The sequence below is a fragment of the Lates calcarifer genome, linkage group LG19, assembly GCF_001640805.2.
Source record: "Lates calcarifer isolate ASB-BC8 linkage group LG19, TLL_Latcal_v3, whole genome shotgun sequence".
NCBI classification, from domain to species: Eukaryota; Metazoa; Chordata; class Actinopteri; family Centropomidae; genus Lates; species Lates calcarifer.
In genome coordinates, this window is record NC_066851.1 from 19,936,278 (window position 1) to 19,959,041 (window position 22,764).

The window sequence follows — 22,764 nt, forward strand, 5'->3', positions numbered from 1 at the left end:
ATCAGTGGTGTTGATCTGTCAGTCATGTTGCAGTGGACGTCTTATTTTTAAATGGTTGGCCTCATTTTAGAGTGACACTCTTCAGCAGTTCAAGCACTAGTAACCTGTAATTGTTGTTGCTTTGTTTTTTGAAATGTGGCTGAACCCCAACATAACATATGGAAATATCACGTCCCACTAGTGTCCACATGAAGCTCTCAAAAATAGGAAACATCCAGTCTGACTGGCCAATGATGTCTCTCACCATGACAGCCCCAGGAAGCGAGGAGACGGTCATATTTCGGCGTGAGCGTAGCACGTTTCGTCGGCAGGCAGTGCGGCGGCGACACAACGCAGGGAGTAACCCCACCCCACCCACCTCTCTCATTGGATCTCCTCTCAGGTACGGCGTGCATGGAGCAGGGAGTCATTTCTGTCGTTGTGTTGCCTGGTATGAGCATGTTACCAGGCGGCGCTCTTTCCTGCCCCACAACATCATCAATTTGTGTCTTCTTCTGTGCATGACATCAAGCAAGACATCATCTATCACTGGATGGGTGTCTCTACTCTGCATGTGATGTCTCTGGTCCTCCTTTTCTCAAGACCTCACTCTTTTCATCCTGTTATCATTCCATCTAATCTTTTAAATTCCACATTTTGGGCATGGATCAAAGAATGGAGTCCTTACAAACTCAAAAGCACAAGGCCACAAGGTCTGACTAATCTACTTGGCTGGCACATCGTCTCCTCTCAGAACTGTGCATGATTCGTTCAATAATACAGACGTCCTGCTGTATCACATTGCTTTGCCCTTTTGAGTGACCTTTCTAAGGAGAGAGATGAAGATGATATTGATCATTTTAAAAATCAAAGGTTTAAGTCTGAACTATTTTTGTTGTTTTAACTGTTAGAGTCCCTAGCTGCTCTTCAGTAGATTTTAGGAGCCTAAATTTTTACAACAATTTTACAAGTTCTTTTAGATTTTCACTAGTGTTTTTCTTTAAACATATTTTTTTACAAATGTATAATGATGTAGTCTGTTTTAATAATGGTCATTTTTATAATTATTATTATTATTATTTATAATAATAAGTCTCACCACACCAGTCTAGTGTAGTGTAAAATTAGTCGTGTCACCAGCACCCTCTTCAGTCTTTTTACTAACTTTATGTTGGATCTGACATTGAAAACCAAAGTCCTCCTTGGACAGAGTTGTGTTTTAATCTTTGCTGTCTGAGATGACAGTGACCTGACATGATTGACTACTGCACTGCAGAATCCTTCAAATGAACTGTCACTCCTGAGGTTGTAGCCTGATTAGAGAGACCGTGACATAACTGGAAGGTCACAGGCAACAGCTTGTGTCTGTCCCTTCCTGTGAATTTAGGATAGATGGCATGAAACTCCTCTGAGCTATATCTCTAAAACCCACTGTATTACTGCGTGTAAAAAAAAAAAAAACAACCTAAAGCTCAGTGTTTATGTTCCACTGGTCTTATGCTGTGGATGTATATCTCATTCTTCTCAGAACTGTGTAACTCTTCCAGTTCTCTTGTACAACTGCCAATAGCTCTTTACCTCCAGCCAAGGCTCTACGTTATCCTGCGTGTATCTCACAAGGTCACATTTCTAAATGCTGAGCCTTGAAAAATGTTTAGTGAGGAAAACAAGTGTGCAGCCTGCCAGGGGTCAATAAACTTGCTAAATCGTTCCCTCTTCCACCGATCTCCCCCACCCTCCCCTGTCCCCTCATTCCCCATACTTTTTTGACCTTCTTAGTGGTGCACTGGACACCTTATGCTTTGTCACGTAGCATTTCAGTGTTACGACTACTTAAAATAAACTTCATACAATAAGAGGAAGGGATCTGTATATATCCTCTGAATTCACTGACCCAGTAGTGATGGAATTTATCATCATTCATCATTCAGGATTAGCACCATTCTAAAATTTGAGGGGATATACAATCTGGGCAGATTTTCCTTTGAACACGTTCTAATCAGAAATAGGAAGAGCTTTCACCACTTTATATTTGCTCTATGGCTTTTAGAGGCACTAGGAAAGGATTCCTAAACATTTCACGTACAGGCTTTATACTCAGTGTTACAAATCTCAGCCATGTTTGGTGCCATCGTGGAGGTCTATCTGCTATGTACTAAAAATTATTTCATGTGGAACGTGAGAAAGAAACAAACGTGATAAAGATTGTTGTGATGCGTATGGAAATTTTTGTCTCTCTTTCTCAGAAAAATATCACGTCTGTAGTCTCTAGCCTCTACCACAGGTCACTAAGATTAGCAGCTGTTAAAGCAACATGGTGATGATTAAAAACAAATGACATGATACAAATGAAGTGAAAGATTATAAATTTATTGTCAAAGGTCACACAGAAATTGGCCATTAATTTATTTAAAGTTTAAAGAATTAAAAGAATCTTAGAGTTAAAATTGAAACACAGTAAAGTCAGCGTCACTTCACAGCTGTTTTAGACCTCCACCATGGCAACCAGCATGTGCATCACACTACCTGAAATCCCTCTGTTGTGAAATTACCTGTCTCATCTCCCTCTACCTGTGATGATGTTGTATATCAACAGTGCCCACCACCCACTCCCCTCTTTGGCCTCCACCTCTTCTCATTTCCTCCCCTTCTCCCTTCTCCTCCAACAGTCTTCAGGAGGCACTCAGCCAGGCCTCCCAGCCTTCTACTTCCCAGGTGAAAAGTCAGCCATCCAGAACTCCGTCCCAGGTGACCATGCTGAGCGCAAGCGCCTCCCTGCTGGCCAGGAATGGAAGCACACACCTGGAAGGTTCTCAGGACAAGGCCTCGACCATTGGCGCTACCAGCTTGCAGGACGACTTTGGTAGGGAGCGCACAAAGAGAGCTGAGATGTTACGATAAAGGAAGTTGTCATTGAAGAGCGCTACACAGGCAGTTTGTGGGCAGGTGGATCCATATGGCAGATTTGAATGTGTTATCATACGACTCTTCTCTTGGTTGTGCTGTTCTGGTTTTGTATGCTTTGGTTAGAAAGTTGCTTCATTGTCTTTGATGGTGTGGAGTTGCTTGGAGAGAGCTGGTCACAGATATGAGTGTTGCAGTCAGTCACAGCAGAGCACTATTATCCACGGTCGGTGGACCGTCGCAATCAGTCGAAGCCGAGCACAATTATCCATGCTCCATTTATCTCTGTCTGTGATATTGTGTCTGTAGCCGATACTTGACCTCACTCGAATGTGGATGTTAGCCTTTGGTCACTGCAATCCTACCCCCGGTGCTGACACCAGAGTGTCACTGATTGCTGTTGATGCACATACATAAGCATGTTTTGCTGATATCTCCAGGACGTCAATGAACACGATTGTGGAAAAAAATGCAGGTTTTGTAAGAGCTGTGTGATGCCCTTGCTCTGAACCAGCGGTAAATGGATTATTACTCCTACTTATAATTTGACCTGGAGCGGATTCTTGACACTTGATGGTCTGAGTGTGTGTTTCTGTGCTTGTAATCTCAGAGTGTTAATAATTCTTGTCTATCTGCATATGACTTAACTTCTTTGAGTCCAAATTTTCGTGCTCTGCTGATTGTCCTCAATTGTGTAAAACATCCTAAGAAATATTTTCCTTTTTAGTTCTCAGAAGATTTCCTCATAGGAAATGCATTGTGCAATAGGCCGTATCCTTAAATTATAATACAAGTGCTCTAACAAATTCCTGAAAGTAAACTTTTTTGTTGCTCAAACCTCCCTAGCAACAAAAATTGGGGAATTTACATTATCATTTCTTCAACTGACAAACAAGAGAAAAATGTGCCAAAAATAATATCTTGAGGCAGAAAAGCACCTTGGATACTTTTCTGTCCATTTCCTCTTGTCATATTAGGCTCTTCAGACTGGACAGTATTTTTGGGTCATATTTGGCTGTGCAATGTATTTTCTCTTGGTTTATTTATGTATCCAACAACACAAGCCTCTCTATCTCAGTCATATCTTTCTGACTTTTCCCAACATTTTTTGATAAACTTACTTTTGAAAACACATACTCTCACACTCACAAAGACTTTGGACTTCATTCAGTGGTAAACATGATGTGTTTGACTTGCTTATTTGTTTGGAAATAAAAAAATGACATAAGAGAAGTTCCATTCAGCTAAGCACAGCTTTTAAAGTTATGTCACTTCAATTATTCATGTAATCTGTGAGATACCATTTGTAGGATTTGTGGAGACCATTGGAAAAAAGCCTTTCTGTCAAGGGTTTACATTTATACCCCACTTTCATATCTCATCACAGAATAAAGTGGAATAAATCTCCACAGAATCAACAGAAATACTATGGGAACAACTTGACAGCTTTTCAAGACAAGCAGGAAATGACTTACTTTCTTACAGCCTCTTTGGGAGACGGCACATTCACTCAGTAATCCCATTAGTTCAGGTGAACACAGTAATATTGCCAAAGCCATCCAACTCCCTGCGTGTAAACATGTTGTTTAATGAAATTATTCCCACAGACAGAGTCACGCTTTGCTTGTGATTACAGTGGACTGACTGTGCTTCTCTCTCTCTCATCATGTTTAATCCAGGAAAGCTCACTCCCTCCTTGTACGAGGCCGGCGGATGTGACATGTCCCTGGTCAATTTTGAACCTGCAACAAGACGAGCCTCCAATAACGTATGGTTAGTATGACACTGATAATTCATCCGGCTTGTTTAGTGGGATTTCAGATGATTGCTGCTGTTATGAGCTTGTTGTGTTTTCTCTGATAACTTTCTGCAAAATGTAATAATGTATAAGTTCAATACCATTTATCATTTAGTCACTGATACGTGTAATTTTGTTTTCTGACATTCTCTCATTGTTATACAGCTTTACTTAACACTAAAATTTGGTGATCAATGCTGCTTTAACTCTGTGCTGAACATAAAATCCTAGATGCCAAAAACTTCCTACAGTTCAGTGAGAATAAAACTGAGACACTCATCTTTTGATACATAACTTTAATTTCTTCCACCTTAAATTGACAGATTAAAATTATTTAAAGATTTGGCAACCATAATACCTTTATTGTTTTTAAATGTATTCTATGACCAAACCTACTTTACTTGACTTAAATTGATTAAATCAAATTTCTTTATTTTCTTTGATTATCTTATTTCCAGTTAGGTACTTGATCTTTTGGTATTCCATCATCTCCTCGTCCTTGTGCAGTCAGTTCCTTACTGGCTCCATTGATGTGGGACATGTCTGAGAGACATAGCTTTTTTTACAGAACTCTAATTTAAAAAAAAAAAATAACCTAAGTGTACAGTACAAAAGAAAGAAAATAGCCTGGTGGCTATTTAGTTTTAGGTCACCGGGAAATGAATCATGATTTAATACAGTAAGTGCAGCAGATGCTTTTCTCTCATCCGTGTACTCATTTGGTCTAATGCCCTGCAGGGACACTGACTCCCACCTCTCCAGTTCTACCTCAGTTCGCTTCTACCCTCATGACCTGGTGAGTACCCAACCAGTGAGCCACTGTTACTGTGTCTGTGCACGAGAGTGTGTGTGAATGACCTTCTTGGTACCAGTAAAAAAGCAAAGCCCAGTCCTAATGAGGCAAGATGTCATTTCTGAGGTCCTGGTTAAGGTTAGGGTTAGTTAGGATGTGGGTTTTGCTGTCCATAATAAATGGAAGTCAATGCAATATCCTAACGAAGATTGCTGTGCAAACTCGTGTGTGTGTGTGTGTGTGTGTGTGTGTGTGTGTGTGTGTGTGTGTGTGTGTGTGTGTGTAATGAAAAGAGCTAGACTTGCAGAGAAAGACAGGAGACTGACAGACAGAAACAGGGGACATACAGAGACAAAGAAGACATTGTCTTTTTAAATCAGCATGTCTGCTTTGCATATTTCTGCATATTATTTTTGGCTTTCATGTTCATCAGTTTGAACAGTTTTCTCCTTATGTCGGCTGTTGTTGCCATTCTCCTTTTCCTCTCCCAGTCTTGTGACCTCAGACCAAAAACAAATCATATTACACCAATTTTAAAATCATTCGACTGGCTTCCAGTTCGCTCCTGAACTAATTTCAAGAATTATTTATTGGATTTTCTTAATGGCCTGGCACCTACTTACTTATCTGATATAATGGTTTTATACTAGCAAGAAAGATGTCTTTGATCATCTGATTCTGGCTTTTAAACCATTTTTGCAATGAGAATCCAGATGTATGAGAGTGGGTGAGGTGGCAGTGGTCCAGTCTTTATTCTGTGTAACAGCCAAAATCAAATCTTATTTAAAGAAAACTCTATGCATAGTTTTTGCTTGTAGTAACTCTAACTGTATTGTCTGTTGTGTTACTCTCTTTTTATTCCTTTGATTTGATATTTACATACATTCTTTGACTTCTATCATTTGTGTCATTATAAGTTGACTGACCATGAGACAGATCTCCCTCCCTCAGATCCGTCTGAACCGTCTGCTGACAATGGACCCAGAGCTGCTGGAGCAGCAGGACGGAGATCTGAGCCCAGAGCTCCAGGATGCACCGCTGCCCCAAGAGGACCTTGTAGCCACCGCTGCTGCTAGCAAAGCCAGGCAGTATTACCGCTTGTGGCTTCTCCCCTACCTGTGGGTCGGCCTGCACTTTGACCGCCTCACACTGCTGGCGCTGTTTGACAGGTAACACTGGACAAACTTTGTTGCCCTTCTATTATTAAAAAAAAAAAATACTAGAAAAAAGTAGAAATATGGGTGACCTCTCATCCCTGTAAGAGTCTAACTTGTTATTGGAAAGTTAGTTGCTACAGTTACCTAAGTATATTTACTCCCATGTTTGATATCTGTGTCAACATTTACAATTTCTGACAAAAACTGGGAGATATCACATTAGCAAAGTAACTTTGACCTGCACACAATCAGCAAGTTATCTAGTCTTGTTTGGATTGTGAGGATAATATAACAATCATTTATTCTATGAAGCAGTTTCCCTCTTGCCTAAAACAACAGCACCTATCTCCTGTGGCGTACCACAAGGTTCTATCCTAGACCCCATTTAATTCTATTTTAAATTAGTTATATTTTTAGAAAATATCACATCCCTTCTGTGTTACACTACATGTAGCTACAATGCATGCAGCTACGCAAGACGCTTAATATGCAGCTGTTTGGCTCCACAGATTCTGGCAGCACATTAACCGTTACTGTCCTCTAATGTTGATAGTAAATATCAATAGGAGGAATGTTGTTGTCATCTTTCCTTCTGACTCAGCATTTGACAAACAGATGAACCTGTTTTTAGGTCTATTGCAAATTAAATCATTCCTCTGGTTAAGGAATCCGCAGGCCTTGATTTTTGTCTCTTCCAGACTTGATTATAGTAATTCTCTTTATGTGGGAGTCAGTCACTCAGTTAGCCTTGTCTCGCCTGCAGCTCATTCAAAATGCAGCTGCAAGGGTCCTCACTGGCACCAAGAAGAAAAACCACATCAACAAGAGAAACATAGAATTGATTTTAAGATTCTTTTTATTTTAAAGGACTGCATGAGTTGGTGCCAGTTTATATCTCAGACCTCTTGTGCTTAAACATACTGACCAATCACTCCATGCTCTCTGCTAAAATCCAAGAATGACTGAGCATTTTGAAAACAAAATTGGACTCTTTTGTAATGATTGCTAATATGCTGTATGTATTTCTGCATTTCATTTTGTTTACTTTGTTGTTATTGGATGATGTTTTTCTAACCTAACCTGATAGTAAGTGTGAGGCAAATTTGAGTCTTATTTTCAGGAGGTAACTCTTCTCTGCTGTCGTTACAGGAACCGTGAGGTTTTGGAGAACGTGCTGGCGGTGGTGCTGGCTGTCCTGGTGGCCTTTCTGGGTTCAGTGCTGCTGGTCCACGGCTTCTTCACCGACATCTGGGTCTTTCAGTTCTGCCTCGTCATTGCCAGTTGCCAGTATTCCTTACTAAAGGTGAATACTTGTGTTAACAGCACCTACTTTGTTAGATGTGACCTCAAGAAGTGAAACAGAGAGCCATTGTTGAACAGAAGCAGTTGCATTTTTTACTGCCGTGCTGAAACACATGATAGCAGTTTTTCAAAGTTTGGTGTGCCTTTAAGGGAATTCTTGATGCTGAGAAATGATTTAATGCTTTACTTCATCTGAACTGTTTACAATTAAGTAGGAATACAGTTTTGTTAGCTCTATAGCAAGAAGATTACATTAATGAATTCTTTCTTTGTTGACAGAGTGTCCAACCTGACTCCTCTTCCCCTCGACATGTAAGTAATAACTGCATTTTTCATTCTGACACTTTTGGTGCCACATTTTAGGGAATCTGAGGCTTAAAATTGATGCTTACATTCTGAAAAATATGAAAATGAAATGGCCTTCACACATAAACATTAGACTGAGGACAGACAAATAGAGAATCAATTTCCTTTCATCTCTAATATGACCTGTAGTTATTATTCAGTGCTTTTTCTTTCTCTGTTGTGGGTCTTGAAAATGATGTTTCTTTTCCCCTGCGAGTCTGTGTGTTCCTCCCTCCCTTGCGTCAGTAGCCTGCTCTGAAACGGCGTCTTTTATTAATGCAGCTCTTACTCAGCTGCAGGCACAAGCTTTAAATAGCTGGCCAGAGTTTAGACCACAGCTCGCTCTCTCACTCGTCTGTTTCTCCCTTCCTTTCCCTGTCCTTCCACCTCTTCCCCCTTGTGTCATCCCCTTTTTCCTTCACCTCGTCTCACCTCAAGGACTTCTCCCCACTTCCTCTTTTATGACATTGTTGACACATTTTGAGAAAACCTGGTCTATTTAATCTGATTGTTGGCGCGTAAACTGTCAGTGCTCCAGTCGGTGAAAAAGCAGGGCAGCTCATAGCCTCTTGGGCTGAAACCTGCTCACAGCAGACGTACATTCTCCCTCTCTTGTGAAACCTTACACTTGATGCTATTTCTGTTTATACCTGTGTCACTGTGCCCGGGGCTCATATAGCACTGATACTACTAAATTAATTCATTTTTTAGGCATAACGTCATATTAGAATGATGATTGTTGTGTGGTTTTATCAATAGTCAGGGTACACATTTTTAGTTTGGTAGGGCTCGGTGGGAATGGACTCCAAAACTTCGAGGAGGAAAAGTACAATATGCTTGAAGACATGCTGTTTGTCGTACTCCCCCTTTTTCCATATTTTAGTATGCAGGGTATGTGTTCTGAATGCTGTGCTGCAGTGGACCACAATGAGAAAACCCGGCTTCTATAATGAACCATTTATATCATCATACCCTTGTCCCTGCAGGGCCATAATCGTATCATAGCGTACAGCCGGCCTGTCTACTTCTGCCTGTGCTGTGGCCTCATTTGGCTGCTCCACTACGGCAGCCTGAGGATCACTTCATCCCGCTTCACCCTGTACGGAGTCGCTCTCACCAGCTCCCTGGTACTCGCCTCTGCCAGGGACCTTGTCATAGGTAAGGCAGCAGCCAAGTGTTGTAGGCAGCCGTATGCCCCCACATCATTAATGTGCAATGATATTATTGATTGTGACATTTTGGTGTATATTTGGAAAGCACTTTTATTTGTTCCTATTATTTAGTACTGGAGGAAAACTGCTTTGTTCCCATTTATACTATTACATATGCAGAGAATGACAATAAATTCTACACTGAACCTTGTCAGCAGGAAGACTGCTGCATGGTTTGTGGGCCCTGACAGCAAATGCACAATCTCCTAAATATCTTGAGAATGAAAAAATGATCTATTTTTTTAAAGTTGATAAAAATATAACTATACTTTTGTACTTCTGACAAAATAAACAGCAGTAAGATTCCATAACTCCTAGATAACTCCTTGATATTTGACCTTCAATAAAAGGGAGGAATGTGCTCTGAAAACATGCAAAAAGAGATTCAAGAGAAATTCACTCCTTCATTTTAATGGCTTGCTCAACACAAGAGACAAATTGAATTCTGGTTCCAAAATCATTAGCGCATCCATCAAAATGGTTGGAAACTGTATGAGCCCCAATTTCTCCACTGAAAGCAATGTTTATTTGTTTAGAGAATATTAACACCACCTATCATCAAACAACAATCAACAATAATTGCTGCAGTTGCCCCTGGACACATGCCATTGTGCACAAATAAGAACCAATATCTGTAGCTCACATGCAAAGATGCAAAACAATAAACACCAAGCCATCTGTAACATCTGCAACCTTATGTTTAGTTTTAATTAAAGAATTTATAAACTGACCAGTGTTTGATTTTGTCACCCTGTCTCCCTGTGTCTCTCTCTCGCAGTCTTTACTCTGTGTTTTCCCATCATCTTCTTCGTGGGGCTTCTGCCACAAGTCAACACATTTGTCATGTACCTCTTCGAGCAGCTGGACATCCATGTGTTCGGGGGCAATGGTGAGTGACTTGTAGATGCACAGCTTCTCTGCAGGGGTGACTTTGACCTCCACAGAATGAGACAACAGACAGTCATGGACCTTGTTATGCCTTATACATTATGATATGTAAGGCTTCATGAGAGGCCAAACTGCTGATTTGCATTCTGCCTGGCCTGGTGCCTGTCAGGTTGAGTGGTCTCATTGCTGACATCCTCTCTGTGCTCTCTGCAGCCTCCACAAGCCTTCTGTCAGCGCTGTACAGCACCCTGCGCAGCATCGTCACCGTCGCTCTGCTTTATGGCTTCTGCTACGGAGCTCTGAAGGTGAGAGCAAAGCCAACTGAGCATCTAAATCTAATCTAGATATCATCTAACTGTAATCAAAAAGTACTCTGGCGACACAAGCGCACTCTAATCGTATTTTAGAACTATGTCGTCTTCATCTAGTAAACAGCACTGTATTTTAACCACCACTTTAGTTTGAAATGAGATGACCTCAGCATCATAGCAGCATTAAAAATTAAGATGTTTGAAGACAGTGAAATGCAGCAAATGTGCCTCAGTATCACTGCTTTAATGATGAAGAGGAAACCTGTTGCCAAGAAATTTTCTTGGCAGAGAATAAGCTTTGCTCTTTCTCTTTTAATTCACTTTGTTTGCTTTTCTTTTGAATGATATCAACAGTTTATTACCAGCATATTGCATAACTATTTATCATCTAAAAGCTGCAGTGTCTGCTGGCCCTCACTATCTGCTTTAATGTAAATTTTAGTGCTGTGGATGTAAACAAAACCTCAGCTATTCATTCTGTTATACATAAATATTTAGAAACCACTGTTTTAAGCCAAATGCTAACATCAGCATGCTAACATGCTTATAGTGACAATGCTAACATGCTCATATTTTGTAGGTATAATGTTTACCATGTTCAAATCTTAGTTTATGTTAGCATGCTAATGTTAGCTCATAAGCACTAAACGCAAACAACAGCTGAGCGTCACCAAAGTCATGAGTGTAGATCATCTGGGAACCATGAATGTCTGCACACACTTTTGTGCCAAACCAACCAGTAATACTGAAGATATTTCACCCAATCACTATCGTTGCTAATAAAAAAACATGAAAATAAAATATGACACTTCTTAACACAGTGTGTCCTCTCCAAAAGTGATCTTCTACTTTTGGGAAGTTTGAGAGACACTAAGTCATAGTAGGCAGGTCTTGTGGACATTTCTGTATCTTGCATCATCCATTTGAAGTCTGTTTCTTCTTTTTAGAGTGTGAATATGCACAGTGATGCTCTGGAAAGTAACCATCTATCATAACACATCTTCCATCAGCATGATAAATAACTACATTTATTAAAGTTGCTGGAAAAGTTGAAAATAGATAAATCTATCAAAACTATGTCATTCTCTGTTTCAGGAGACCTGGGAGCCTCATCACATCCCTGTGTTATTTTCTGTCTTCTGTGGCCTCTTGGTGGCAGTGTCTTACCACCTGAGCCGGCAAAGCAGCGACCCTTCTGTCCTCATGTAAGTTAACAGCCTTGAACAACAGGCCTCAGTCACAGTCTTTGTAGTGCGGCTCACAGAGAAATAAATATTAAAGTGAGTTTCACATACTTGCCTTAGCACATATAAAAAGTCTGGCACTGATAGTCATATGTGTTGAACCCACCCATCTGGCACTTAAGTTGGCAAAAACAGGTCACCAAAAGTATTTTCCATTAACTGCTTGACCCATGTCTGCTAGAGAGAAATCCATGTTAAAGAATAATCTGTGACTTTACTACATGTACATACGCTGTGGATTATCTCAGACAGGGATTTTCTCAGCATTTCAAAAATGCTCAGTTCAAATAGCTTTAAACTGCTGCACACAATGGTTGTAGTGTTAACAGTGAGTGATTATACATTCCCTCTGAGATAAATCACCCACAGGAGATTCATGGTATTTGAACCAGCTAATAATTTTCCTTCTTGCTTTACAGCTCGCTGATACAGTCCAAGATTTTGCCCAATTTAAAGGACAAAAACCCAGAGGACCCTTTGTCAGAAGTACAAGATCCTCTACCTGAGAAGCTCAGGGCCTCTGTGGTGAGTTGACCCTCATCCTTTATCTAATTAAAGCCAGGACAGGATAATTACTAGAACAGGAATGGTCATTTAAGATAATCAAATACACAATTACCGCTGTTAAAGCTGATCTGATATCACTGTTTCCTTTTCTTAGAATGAGCGTCTGCAGTCTGACCTGATCGTCTGTGTGGTCATTGCTGTCCTTTACTTTGCCATCCATGTCAGCACAGTGTTCATTGCACTGCAGGTATAGGAAAGATTTTCTTGTCTTTGAAAGGCTGAGTCTTCAATGATAAGAGACACTCACTCACTGTTCATTTCCACTGTCTGTGACCCTCAGCCTTTCCTTAGTTATGTCCTGTACGCTCTGCTGGGGACGGTGGGTTTGCTCACCCACTACCTGCTGCCTCAAGTCCGCAAGCAGCTGCCATGGTACTGCTTCTCTCACCCTCTGCTCAAAACAAAGGAGTACTATCAGTTTGAAGTCAGGGGTAAGTACATCAGAGACAGAAACGTGGCTCTCAACATCAATACTTTGTCTCTAAATCACACCTAAACAAACAAAGCTGTTTGTTTTGGATGTGTGTGTGTTCAGCTACAGCGGCTCTGATGCATTAGGAAACACATGTATAATGTATAATTGTGTGTTTAGACTTGAAAAGGGAAATTGGAACATTCCTCTGCTGTTGTTTGAGTCATCAATATGAACAAAGCAAATGCAGGTTGAAAATGTTAACAATGTTTTTCTCTCTGTCTTAAAATTCCATTTCTCATAACTCTTCCTGTCTGTCTTGTCAGATGCGGCTCATGTCATGTGGTTTGAGAAGCTTCACGTGTGGCTGCTGTTTGTGGAAAAGAATGTTCTCTATCCTCTCGTCATCCTTAACGAGCTGAGTGGCAGCGCCAGAGAGCTCGCCAGCCCAAAGAGGCTCGACACTGAGTGAGGATTTTTACTGTTTGCCAACATCTTCTTTATCTCATTCCTAATATTTCTTTTGTATTTTCTGATCTGACGAGGCTGATCATTCTCTTGCTAGCATTCTTTGCTAGCATACATATTTAATAGTCTGATAACCCAAAAACTATAAAGCAGATTGATTAAATAATTTTTTATGAATATGAAATCAAACCCCTTTAAACATTTAAAGGAATAATTTGATATTTTCTGAAATACACATAACCGCCTTCTCCTAAAAGACTGATACCATGCTCATATCTGTACATGTAATAGGAAGCTAAAACCAGCAGCTAGTTAGCTTAGCCTCTGTCTGAGGATATCAAACAGTGGTATTGATCTCCTCATCTAATTCTCTGCAAGAAAATAATAATAAACGTATCTTACAACTACCATGTAAATAGCTCTGAATATCTTTATATTTTTATTCTTAAATAATTTCATCATGATAACTGTAAACTATTATGCACACTCATCAGGCCTGGATATTGGTCTTGAATGGAGTTTTTCCTGTTTAAAATGTCCTCCAGAGTCGGAGCTCTGATGATCACAGTGGCCGGCCTGAAGCTGCTTCGTTCCTCTTACAGCAGTCCCACCTACCAGTATGTGAGCATCCTGTTCACCGTTCTCTTCTTCACCTTCGACTACCGTCATCTGTCTGAGACACTGCTGCTCGACCTTTTCCTCATGTCCATTGTTTTCAGCAAGGTGAGAGGAATATAATGAGCTGAACAGCTTGTACTGTTCTGAGTCTGACATTATGCATATATTTAAAGTTATCTAAAATGTTGTCATTATAATTTAATATAAATAATCCATACTGCCCAGTTATTTTTGTAGTTTTCAGGGCAAGTTATACCAGTGTTTTATTATGCTTTATCTGTGCTGCTATCTGTACTAAAGTTACTGCATCTCCTTTTTGATGTACTGTTTCTCTGTTTTTTACAGTTGTGGGAGTTGTTCTACAAGCTGCACTTTGTCTACACCTACATCGCCCCCTGGCAGATCACATGGGGCTCAGCTTTCCACGCCTTTGCTCAGCCCTTTGCCGTGCCTCGTATCCTTTCACTGCTGTCTTTTATCACATTATATACTGTACAGTGAGTCACCAGTTTCATAGGTACACCTGCACCACTACAGCACTGTTGTAAATCCTACCTTTGTGAAGCTGATAATGACAGGTTTTTGTGTTGACATTGTCTCAGATTTTTCAGGTGTTGATTCAACTCTGAGGTAGTTTATGTCATAGGTGTTTTTGATTAGATTAAATTATACTGAAATGTGTTGGAAATAGTATCTTAATGTGTAATATTTTATCAGGGCCCTCTTAAATACATAGATCGCAGATTCTACAATACATAAATCAGAGCTTGCATATTTTTCCTTGACCTGCGCTCCTCCAGACTCTGCCATGCTGTTTGTCCAGGCTGTAGTGTCAGCAATCTTCTCCACTCCCCTCAACCCCTTCCTGGGCAGTGCCATCTTCATCACTTCCTATGTCCGCCCAGTCAAGTTCTGGGAGAGAGACTACAAGTAGGAGATTTTTTTTTTTTATATTATTCCATGTTCAAATCTAATACTGTTTCTGTGAATAAGCTTCTGAAATTTTAATTTTTTTTTATTGCAGCACCAAAAGAGTAGATCACTCTAACACCCGGCTGGCCTCTCAGCTGGACAGAAATCCAGGTAAGGACGTGATATTCAAGTTTATTTTCCCTTTTAAAGTTTGTTTTGGCCACAGGTGAAAGCTTTAACATGGTGTCAGTGGTTAAACAAACACTAATGCTGCCTTTTTGGTCATTTTTCTTTCCCTCTTCAGGATCCGACGACAACAACTTGAACTCCATCTTCTATGAGCACCTTACCCGCTCCCTGCAGCACAGCCTGTGTGGAGACCTCCTCCTGGGTCGCTGGGGAAACTTCAGCACCGGGGATTGTTTTATCCTGGCCTCTGACTACCTGAACGCTCTGGTGCACCTTATAGAGATCGGCAACGGCCTCGTCACCTTTCAGCTGCGAGGGCTGGAGTTCAGAGGTGAGAAGGCACCAAACCTGTCTGAAGTTTGGTTAAGATTCATTCCCATCAGAGCTGCCTAGATTACTAATAAATGAATTGTGTGGCAGTCAAAGTTACGTAGGTAAATACATTTAGGAAATGGAGCTGGTGTTATTGCGGGGGGTCTTATCATCATCTTATTTGTCCAGTTTCAATAAAACTCCTCCAACTGTTTTCCCAAGCAGGTTAAACCAAATCCCAAGAATTATTTGCAGAGTATTAGACCCAGATCTGCATTAAGAAGATGGAATGAACGAGGATGATTGATCAGTTCTCCAGCTTTTTCCATTCCACCATAGTATCCAGTCCAGTCGTGCTTTATCTTCCTGTTAAACACACCTGTGCGTGCTTTATCAGCATTACTTTGTGTGGTTCAGCCAACAGTGCTGCTCTACAACAAACCTGTGACACATGGTGAACTTTTTACAGGACTGGAGACGCTCCACGTGACACATCGTCAGCAGTCTGTCAGCAGTTTTTTAGATTTCACTATAAATGTAACTGTTTTCTCACAGCAACAAAAAGTCTTTATATAGTCTGTCAGCATGGAAGTTAATGAATTCAGAGACATGTTCAGTCCTTTAATTTGCCAGTTTTAATAAAGTACACAGTTTCCATAAAAGCGGTATTATATAGAGAACCTGTTGATTTCTACTCTTCAGGTACTTACTGTCAGCAGAGGGAAGTGGAGGCCATCACTGAGGGGGTGGAGGAAGATGAAGGCTGCTGCTGCTGTGAGCCAGGCCACCTCCCTCACCTCCTGTCCTTTAATGCTGCCTTCGGGCAGCGCTGGCTGGCCTGGGAGGTGCTGGTCACCAAATATGTGCTGGAGGGCTACAGCATCACCGATAACAGCGCTGCCTCCATGCTGCAGGTGTTCGATCTGCGACGTATCCTCACCACCTACTACGTCAAGGTTAGTGGGATGTCACTGGACTGACCTTTTAAATATATATGAATATGATTCACACTTGATAAAAATGCATCGTCCCTCTCTGCTCTCAGGGTATTATCTATTATGTGATCGCCTCCCCCAAACTGGAAGAGTGGCTGGCTAATGAGACCATGAAAGACGGCCTGAGAGGATGTGGTGAGAGGAACTACGTCGACCTGGATCCCACCTTCAATCCCAACATCGACGAGGACTACGACCATCGGCTCGCAGGCATCTCCAGGGACAGTTTCTGTGGGGTCTACCTGGGCTGGATCCAATACTGCAATTCTCGAAGAGCCAAGGTAATCCTGCATTACTGTTCCTCACGTCTAACTGACTACAGTCATTCAGCTTTGTATACAGTCTGACTACGATTCCTCACATGATGTCTCTGACACCACTGGTTTAGTTTTGATAGATGAGATTATTTTTGCACTGGCTTTAAAGATCATAAGTGCCTCACAGCAGTTTGATTTTAATCAAACTTAAAGGATGATGCGTCTCGTTACTTCCCCAGGGGATGCTGTATTTGCGTCATTTGTTGTCAGATGACATAAGTTATTAAGCGTAGAAAGGCAACGAAAATGTTAATTTTTCAGAAAATGCATGGGTTTTGAGTTTCATGAATCTTTCTTGTCACTGTCTTGTTTGTAGCCGCTGGAGAGTGAGAAGGACTCTGCTCTGGTGCTGCTCTGCTTCGGCCTGTGTGTGCTGGGAAGGAGAGCTCTGGGAACAGCGGCTCATCATATGTCCAGGTTATTTAGTAATCTCTCTTATAATAAATTAACCTTTTATAGTACTTTGTGTATGTAGAGGGAGTTCACTTATGTGGGCCAAAAACAAGCAAATATGAAAGAACTTTGACTTGGGATATTCATGCCTTTTGTTTTTTGACTTTCAAAAGACTGAAAAAGTGTATATGTAAGACAAATAAGTGATGATAAACACTTCACCAGTCATCTTTGCCCAGCTACATGTACATGCATACTTATACACTTTCCCTCTCTCCTTTCTGTGTGCTCCGGCTCTTTTGGCAACCTTTTAGTAATGCCTATATGCTTATATGCTCTTTTCTTTCCATCACAGCAATCTGGAGTCTTTCCTTTATGGACTTCATGCATTATTTAAGGGAGATTTCCGCATCTCTTCAGTACGAGATGAGTGGATCTTCGCAGACATGGAACTGCTCAGGAAAGTCGTGGTGCCTGGAATCCGAATGTCTCTCAAATTACACCAGGTATGACTCTGCAGGTGTCAGGTCTCCAGCACCACGTGACATGACATCACTTTTAGCCTTGTTCTCAGAGTTGAGCTTGATCTGTCTGCTCCTTGTTAGGACCACTTCACATCCCCGGATGAGTACGATGAGCCTGCGGTTCTTTTCGAGGCCATCTCCTCCCACCAGCAAAACCTAGTCATCGCTCATGAGGGCGACCCAGCCTGGAGGAGCGCCGTGCTGTCCAACGCTCCGTCGCTCCTCGCCCTGCGCCACGTCCTCGATGAAGGCACCAACGAGTACAAAATCATCATGCTCAATCGACGATACCTCAGCTTCCGTGTCATCAAGGTGGGCACTACAGCACATTTTTAAAATGACAAAGTCTGGTTCATTGATTTTCCATTCTGAGACACAGTATTTAATGAGAACTTGCGTCCTGTGCTGCAGGTGAATAAAGAATGTGTCCGAGGTCTTTGGGCAGGGCAGCAGCAGGAGTTGGTGTTTCTGAGAAACAGAAACCCAGAGCGTGGGAGCATCCAGAATGCCAAGCAGGCTCTACGTAACATGATCAATTCCTCCTGTGACCAGCCCATCGGTTACCCAATCTACGTATCTCCACTGACCACCTCCTACTGCAACTCACACCCCCAGCTCGGACACATCCTGGGAGGCCCCATCAGCATCGGAAATATCCGCAACTTTGTCGTCAGCACCTGGCACAGGTTTGTAATTCAGTACAGTTTAGCAGGTAAAGTGTGGTGCTCACAAAAACATTAACCAATGTATATTTCAGTCTATGAGAAGTTAAAATATATTTCTATTTTCACTCATAGGTTACGAAAAGGCTGCGGTGCGGGCTGTAACAGTGGAGGGAACATTGAGGATTCAGATGCAGGGGGGCTGTCTTGTGGCAGTGGGAATGGGACGGGTGGAGACTCTCAGCAGAGCTCAGTGTCACAGGGTGGGACATCTGGACCTGCCCCCCCTTACTCTTACCAGCCACACCCTCTGGGTAAGAACTGTATCTGATCACCACTAATAACAGGAATATTTTTAAAATAGATTTTTCAACTTAGTATAGGTCAAAATTTCACAGGAGACACCTCGGTCTTGTGGAAAGGTTTTTAGTGAGAATGCTTGCCAGGAATAGTTTTTATTCATCAATTAACTTCAAGCATAGTAAATAGACAAAAACTAAACTCAAATCAGTATTTTGTTTGATCAGTCCATTAAAACAGCGCCAATTCCCCTATACACCTGCATACAGTTTTTCAAGGTACTTGGCAGGGAAGTTTTTCCAAGCATCTTGTAGCATTTGTTCTTCGTGGATTTAGTTTGTCTCTGTGTTTTCTTTCTCTTCATGTGATCTCAGATTCATGATGCTGTTACAGGACTCCTTGCTCTTCTTGTCCCTGAGGATTGTTCTCTCTGACTCTGGCTGCATGTTAGGGAATAATAGAATAAATATGGGACCAATCAGACGGTACTGCATTTTAGATAAGAATCTCAACCTCTAACATCCCAAAAACATTTGCAGCACATTTATTTTGATTCACTTCAGAAGTAAATTTACATGTTGTCAACCTCAATAACTTAATGGGGAGAATTGTCTGACAAGATAACTTAACTTGAATACCTTGAAACTATATTATGGATTTTTCAGGCTAAAATCCAACCTTGTAATTGTTAAGGCGACACTCCTGAGTTCAGTTTTTTATGAACTTGGGATGTATAGTGTAAAAGATTGTGGCATTTAATAGCCATGGATGGTCTAATAAAAGACACTGTTGAGTTGCATTATGGGAAATGTAGGATCCAGTGTTTTGGGAGCTTGATCCACACCAGGGATGGAAATCCACGATGTCTCTTTCTTTCTTTTTGAAGCCTGTCTCTTGAACGTGTTCATATGGTCTGCGTCTTCTCCCTGTGGTCAGGCACCAGTCAGAGTTCTCAGTCCGTTCAGTCTGGTTTGGTACGCCACTCTCCTGCCCGAGCCTCCGTCGCCAGCCAGTCGTCCTCTTACCGCTACAGCAGCAGCCGCCACTCCTCCCTGCGCACTTCCACCACAGGCTTGGAGCCCTGTCGACGTTCCTCTACCAGCCAGCTGTCTCTGCGCACGCTCCCCACCTCCCTGCAGCTCCGGCTGGGCTCCACCTCTGACCCCGCCGGCCCTTCCACCTCCCTGTCCAGCCACAGCATCCCTCCCTGCAAACGCCACACGCTCGTGGGCCTCCTGGGCAACGACGGCCTGTGCAGCACCGTCACCGATCCCCTCAGCCAGCATCACCACCATCACCACCACCCACAGCAACACAACCCCACCGTCTCCACTGTGCGCAGAGATGACATCTCCTACAGAGTGCAGGTTTGTAAATATTAGGGAAAAATTAGCTGGAATGAAATCACGTCCAGAAAACAAAAAGAGCACTGGCACAGTTGTGAAATGTAGCAGCAGATTTTCAGGGTCATACGTATAAACTATTAAAACTGATCAATTTAGCCTTTTACCAAATGTTGTAGCAGCTTCAACTATATATTTATGGTAAATCAGCAATACAATTACAAAATGTTGACTAAATTATTCAAAAATGATAAATCAGCAAACAAACAAGAATTGAACCAATGAAAAAATATCAGTTTACAAAAGTAATTTTGTGAATATAACAGAATGATCATGATGAACATCTTCACTCACATCCACAACTCTGATTTGACTTTATAAATATATTTGTGCATCAGTCATCTCTTTGAATAACATCCCTCAGTCCTGCTGTGATGCTAATGTCATTGTTGTGGTTCCATGCTGTCGTCCAGATTGTGGACGTGAGTCAGGTGCTGGAGAACATCAACTTATCGAAGAGGAAGGAGCTGCAGTGGCCTTACGAGACCATAAGAGTGAGGGCAGGGCGGAACAGCTGGAAGGAGTGGAGCCCTGTAGAGGGCATGGAAGGACATGTAAGTACTTTCTAACAGATGTTAATACATCAGTATCACCAGGTTTACCTTTGTTTATAACGCACAGATAAATAGATCACTGTGGTTTGTCACATCTATTCATTTAACACACACAAACACACACACTCACACAGTCTCTGACCTCTGATGCTATAAATGTGATTTTGATTATCTTGTTTGCACTTGTGTCCTATTTTTTGGCCTACAACACCCTCTGTGACCCACTTGCTCTGTAATAAATGCATCATAAATTTGATTGGATGCTTCCTCTCACAAAGCCGCCGCCTCTGTTGCCCTCTGCAGGTGATTCACCGGTGGGTGCCTTGTAGCCGAGACCCAGCCAATCGCTCCCATATCGACAAGACCATCCTGCTGGTACAGGTGGAAGATAAGCTAGTGCCCATTATTGAGACTGGGGTCATTGAGTTGGGTGCAGAGGTTTGAGACAGGCAAGCACACACATCACACACACGTCACACACACACACAGATCATACACACACGTGCTTGTGTGAAGATGAAGCCAGACCTCCCTGGTTTTCAGCAGGACGCTGGAGCCTGCAGACAAACAGGAAACGGGAGCCCTCCCCCCCTCCCCCGTTTCTTATCACTGAGGGGGAAAGGAAGCCAGGGAAAAGTGCAAGCAGAGGCAGAGCATACATTCATCCATCATCCTTTACTGCATCGACATACACCCACAGTATCTGCCTTGCTTCGCGTCTCAGAAATGCTGCATGACAGTAAACAACCCTTAAGTTAAGTTAGTTCTTGCTACTGGTAATTAATTTCTATGCATTTCATTGACTATTTTGTTGGCAATTCTGACAGAGTTGAGTGTAACGAGCATTTGGAGATTTTTTTTTTTTTGTGTGTTTTGTCTTTAAATAATTTGCCAAATAAGCCTGGTATTGAATATCTGCCATGGTTTCATACATGTGAAAGCTTTTTTTTTCGCTGCCAAGACGACAGAGAAAGTTGCGGTGCAGAACAGATTGAAGTCAGAGACTTGACGGTGCTGTGCTCAACAAACTTCTCTGTTTCATTGTTGTCATTCCGTTTCAATTAGTTTGAAATTTCGCAAGATTACTTTTGCGCAAAGGAAAAAAAAAGTTGCACTACAATTTTTGTTGTTTGATTTACAGTGATGCACTACAATCTTTAGATAATATCACATTTTATTTATTACAGACTCTGAATGGCCATGGTTACAGATGCCTTGGGAATGAAAAAAAATGCAATCATTATTCTGTTTTCAGCCATTTTTATTTTACAATTTTATGTTTGATAAACTTGAAAATAACTTTTTACTGTATATGATTATATTGATATCTATATATAATATATATATATTTACACAAATATATATATATGATGTAAATGTATAAAAGATTTTGTTTTCAATATTTATTACTGTGAACATGGTATTTACACTTTGTTACATCTTTTTTTTTTTTTTCATTTCATTTTGGGACAAAGGTTAATGTATTAAGGACCATTGGTTGAAAACAAGATGCCAGATTTTTGATGGACTGTTTCACTATTTAACTTAATTCTTTTCTATATGGAGAAATAAAAGTTTGATTTATTGCTGACATCTTTAATACGCCTCCTTTGATTGTTTATGTATCATTTTATTGATCAGACTGAACTACATTGTGTTGAGTTCACAGCTGGTGAAGAAGAAGCTGAGTCATCATCGGGGACTTTTAGTGGATGCACAAGATATTTCATGACAGAAGAACTTTAAAATTAAACTTGTGACTAGCAGGTGCAGTGCATAAGGGATTTTATGATTTCTTTTTGTCTGTGGTTTATAAGATTTGTTTATGGGAGTAAATCATATGACAGGTCTGTACTGTGCCCACTTTAATAGCTTATAAGAAGTAGCTTTTACATGCTGTAAAACTGGTGCCCGTTCATGTGTAAATCCAAAGAATTACATTTAATTTACACACAATTAGAGTTTATCTCACACACTGTTATTTCTATATTGATGTAAACCTACTCAGATTAAATCAGAGACTTTGCAATTAAATGTAACATCCATAATCTTCTTTCAAAATTACCTGAAAGCCTGAAAAAATGGTTAACTTTCCAGTCACATAAGGTCTGGACTGTATAGATAGGACTGTTTTCTGGAGAAGTCATAATCCATTGGAAGTCTAGTTAGTCTGACTTTCACTATCATAGTAAACAGGTCCCTACAT

At 41.1% G+C, this 22,764-nt stretch overlaps 1 protein-coding gene across 5 annotated transcripts in view; it reads left to right on the top strand.

Moving 5' to 3' along the window:
* Positions 1–22,158, top strand: part of pcnx1 (pecanex 1) — a 33,752-nt gene extending 11,594 nt beyond the window's left edge. Inside the window, exons 7-36 of one of the 5 annotated variants that reach the window (XM_018681658.2) lie at positions 253–382; positions 2,649–2,842; positions 4,563–4,656; positions 5,420–5,477; positions 6,411–6,643; positions 7,781–7,934; positions 8,213–8,245; positions 9,265–9,436; positions 10,268–10,378; positions 10,591–10,682; positions 11,784–11,893; positions 12,352–12,457; positions 12,594–12,686; positions 12,780–12,930; positions 13,238–13,379; positions 13,925–14,102; positions 14,343–14,451; positions 14,798–14,927; positions 15,022–15,080; positions 15,214–15,429; positions 16,113–16,366; positions 16,456–16,686; positions 17,039–17,139; positions 17,471–17,621; positions 17,721–17,951; positions 18,051–18,325; positions 18,437–18,615; positions 19,538–19,968; positions 20,418–20,558; positions 20,862–22,158. In XM_018681658.2, the coding sequence (XP_018537174.1) occupies positions 253–382; positions 2,649–2,842; positions 4,563–4,656; positions 5,420–5,477; positions 6,411–6,643; positions 7,781–7,934; positions 8,213–8,245; positions 9,265–9,436; positions 10,268–10,378; positions 10,591–10,682; positions 11,784–11,893; positions 12,352–12,457; positions 12,594–12,686; positions 12,780–12,930; positions 13,238–13,379; positions 13,925–14,102; positions 14,343–14,451; positions 14,798–14,927; positions 15,022–15,080; positions 15,214–15,429; positions 16,113–16,366; positions 16,456–16,686; positions 17,039–17,139; positions 17,471–17,621; positions 17,721–17,951; positions 18,051–18,325; positions 18,437–18,615; positions 19,538–19,968; positions 20,418–20,558; positions 20,862–21,002 (4,700 nt within the window). In that variant the 3' untranslated portion in view covers positions 21,003–22,158. Of the gene's footprint in view, positions 1–252; positions 383–2,648; positions 2,843–4,562; positions 4,657–5,419; positions 5,478–6,410; positions 6,644–7,780; positions 7,935–8,212; positions 8,246–9,264; positions 9,437–10,267; positions 10,379–10,590; positions 10,683–11,783; positions 11,894–12,351; positions 12,458–12,593; positions 12,687–12,779; positions 12,931–13,237; positions 13,380–13,924; positions 14,103–14,342; positions 14,452–14,797; positions 14,928–15,021; positions 15,081–15,213; positions 15,430–16,112; positions 16,367–16,455; positions 16,687–17,038; positions 17,140–17,470; positions 17,622–17,720; positions 17,952–18,050; positions 18,326–18,436; positions 18,616–18,975; positions 19,087–19,537; positions 19,969–20,417; positions 20,559–20,861 lie in introns of those variants that run through there. The other 4 variants (XM_018681659.2, XR_001961484.2, XM_018681661.2 and 1 more) reach the window with 4 other exon arrangements.
* Positions 22,159–22,764: the final 606 nt, after the last annotated feature.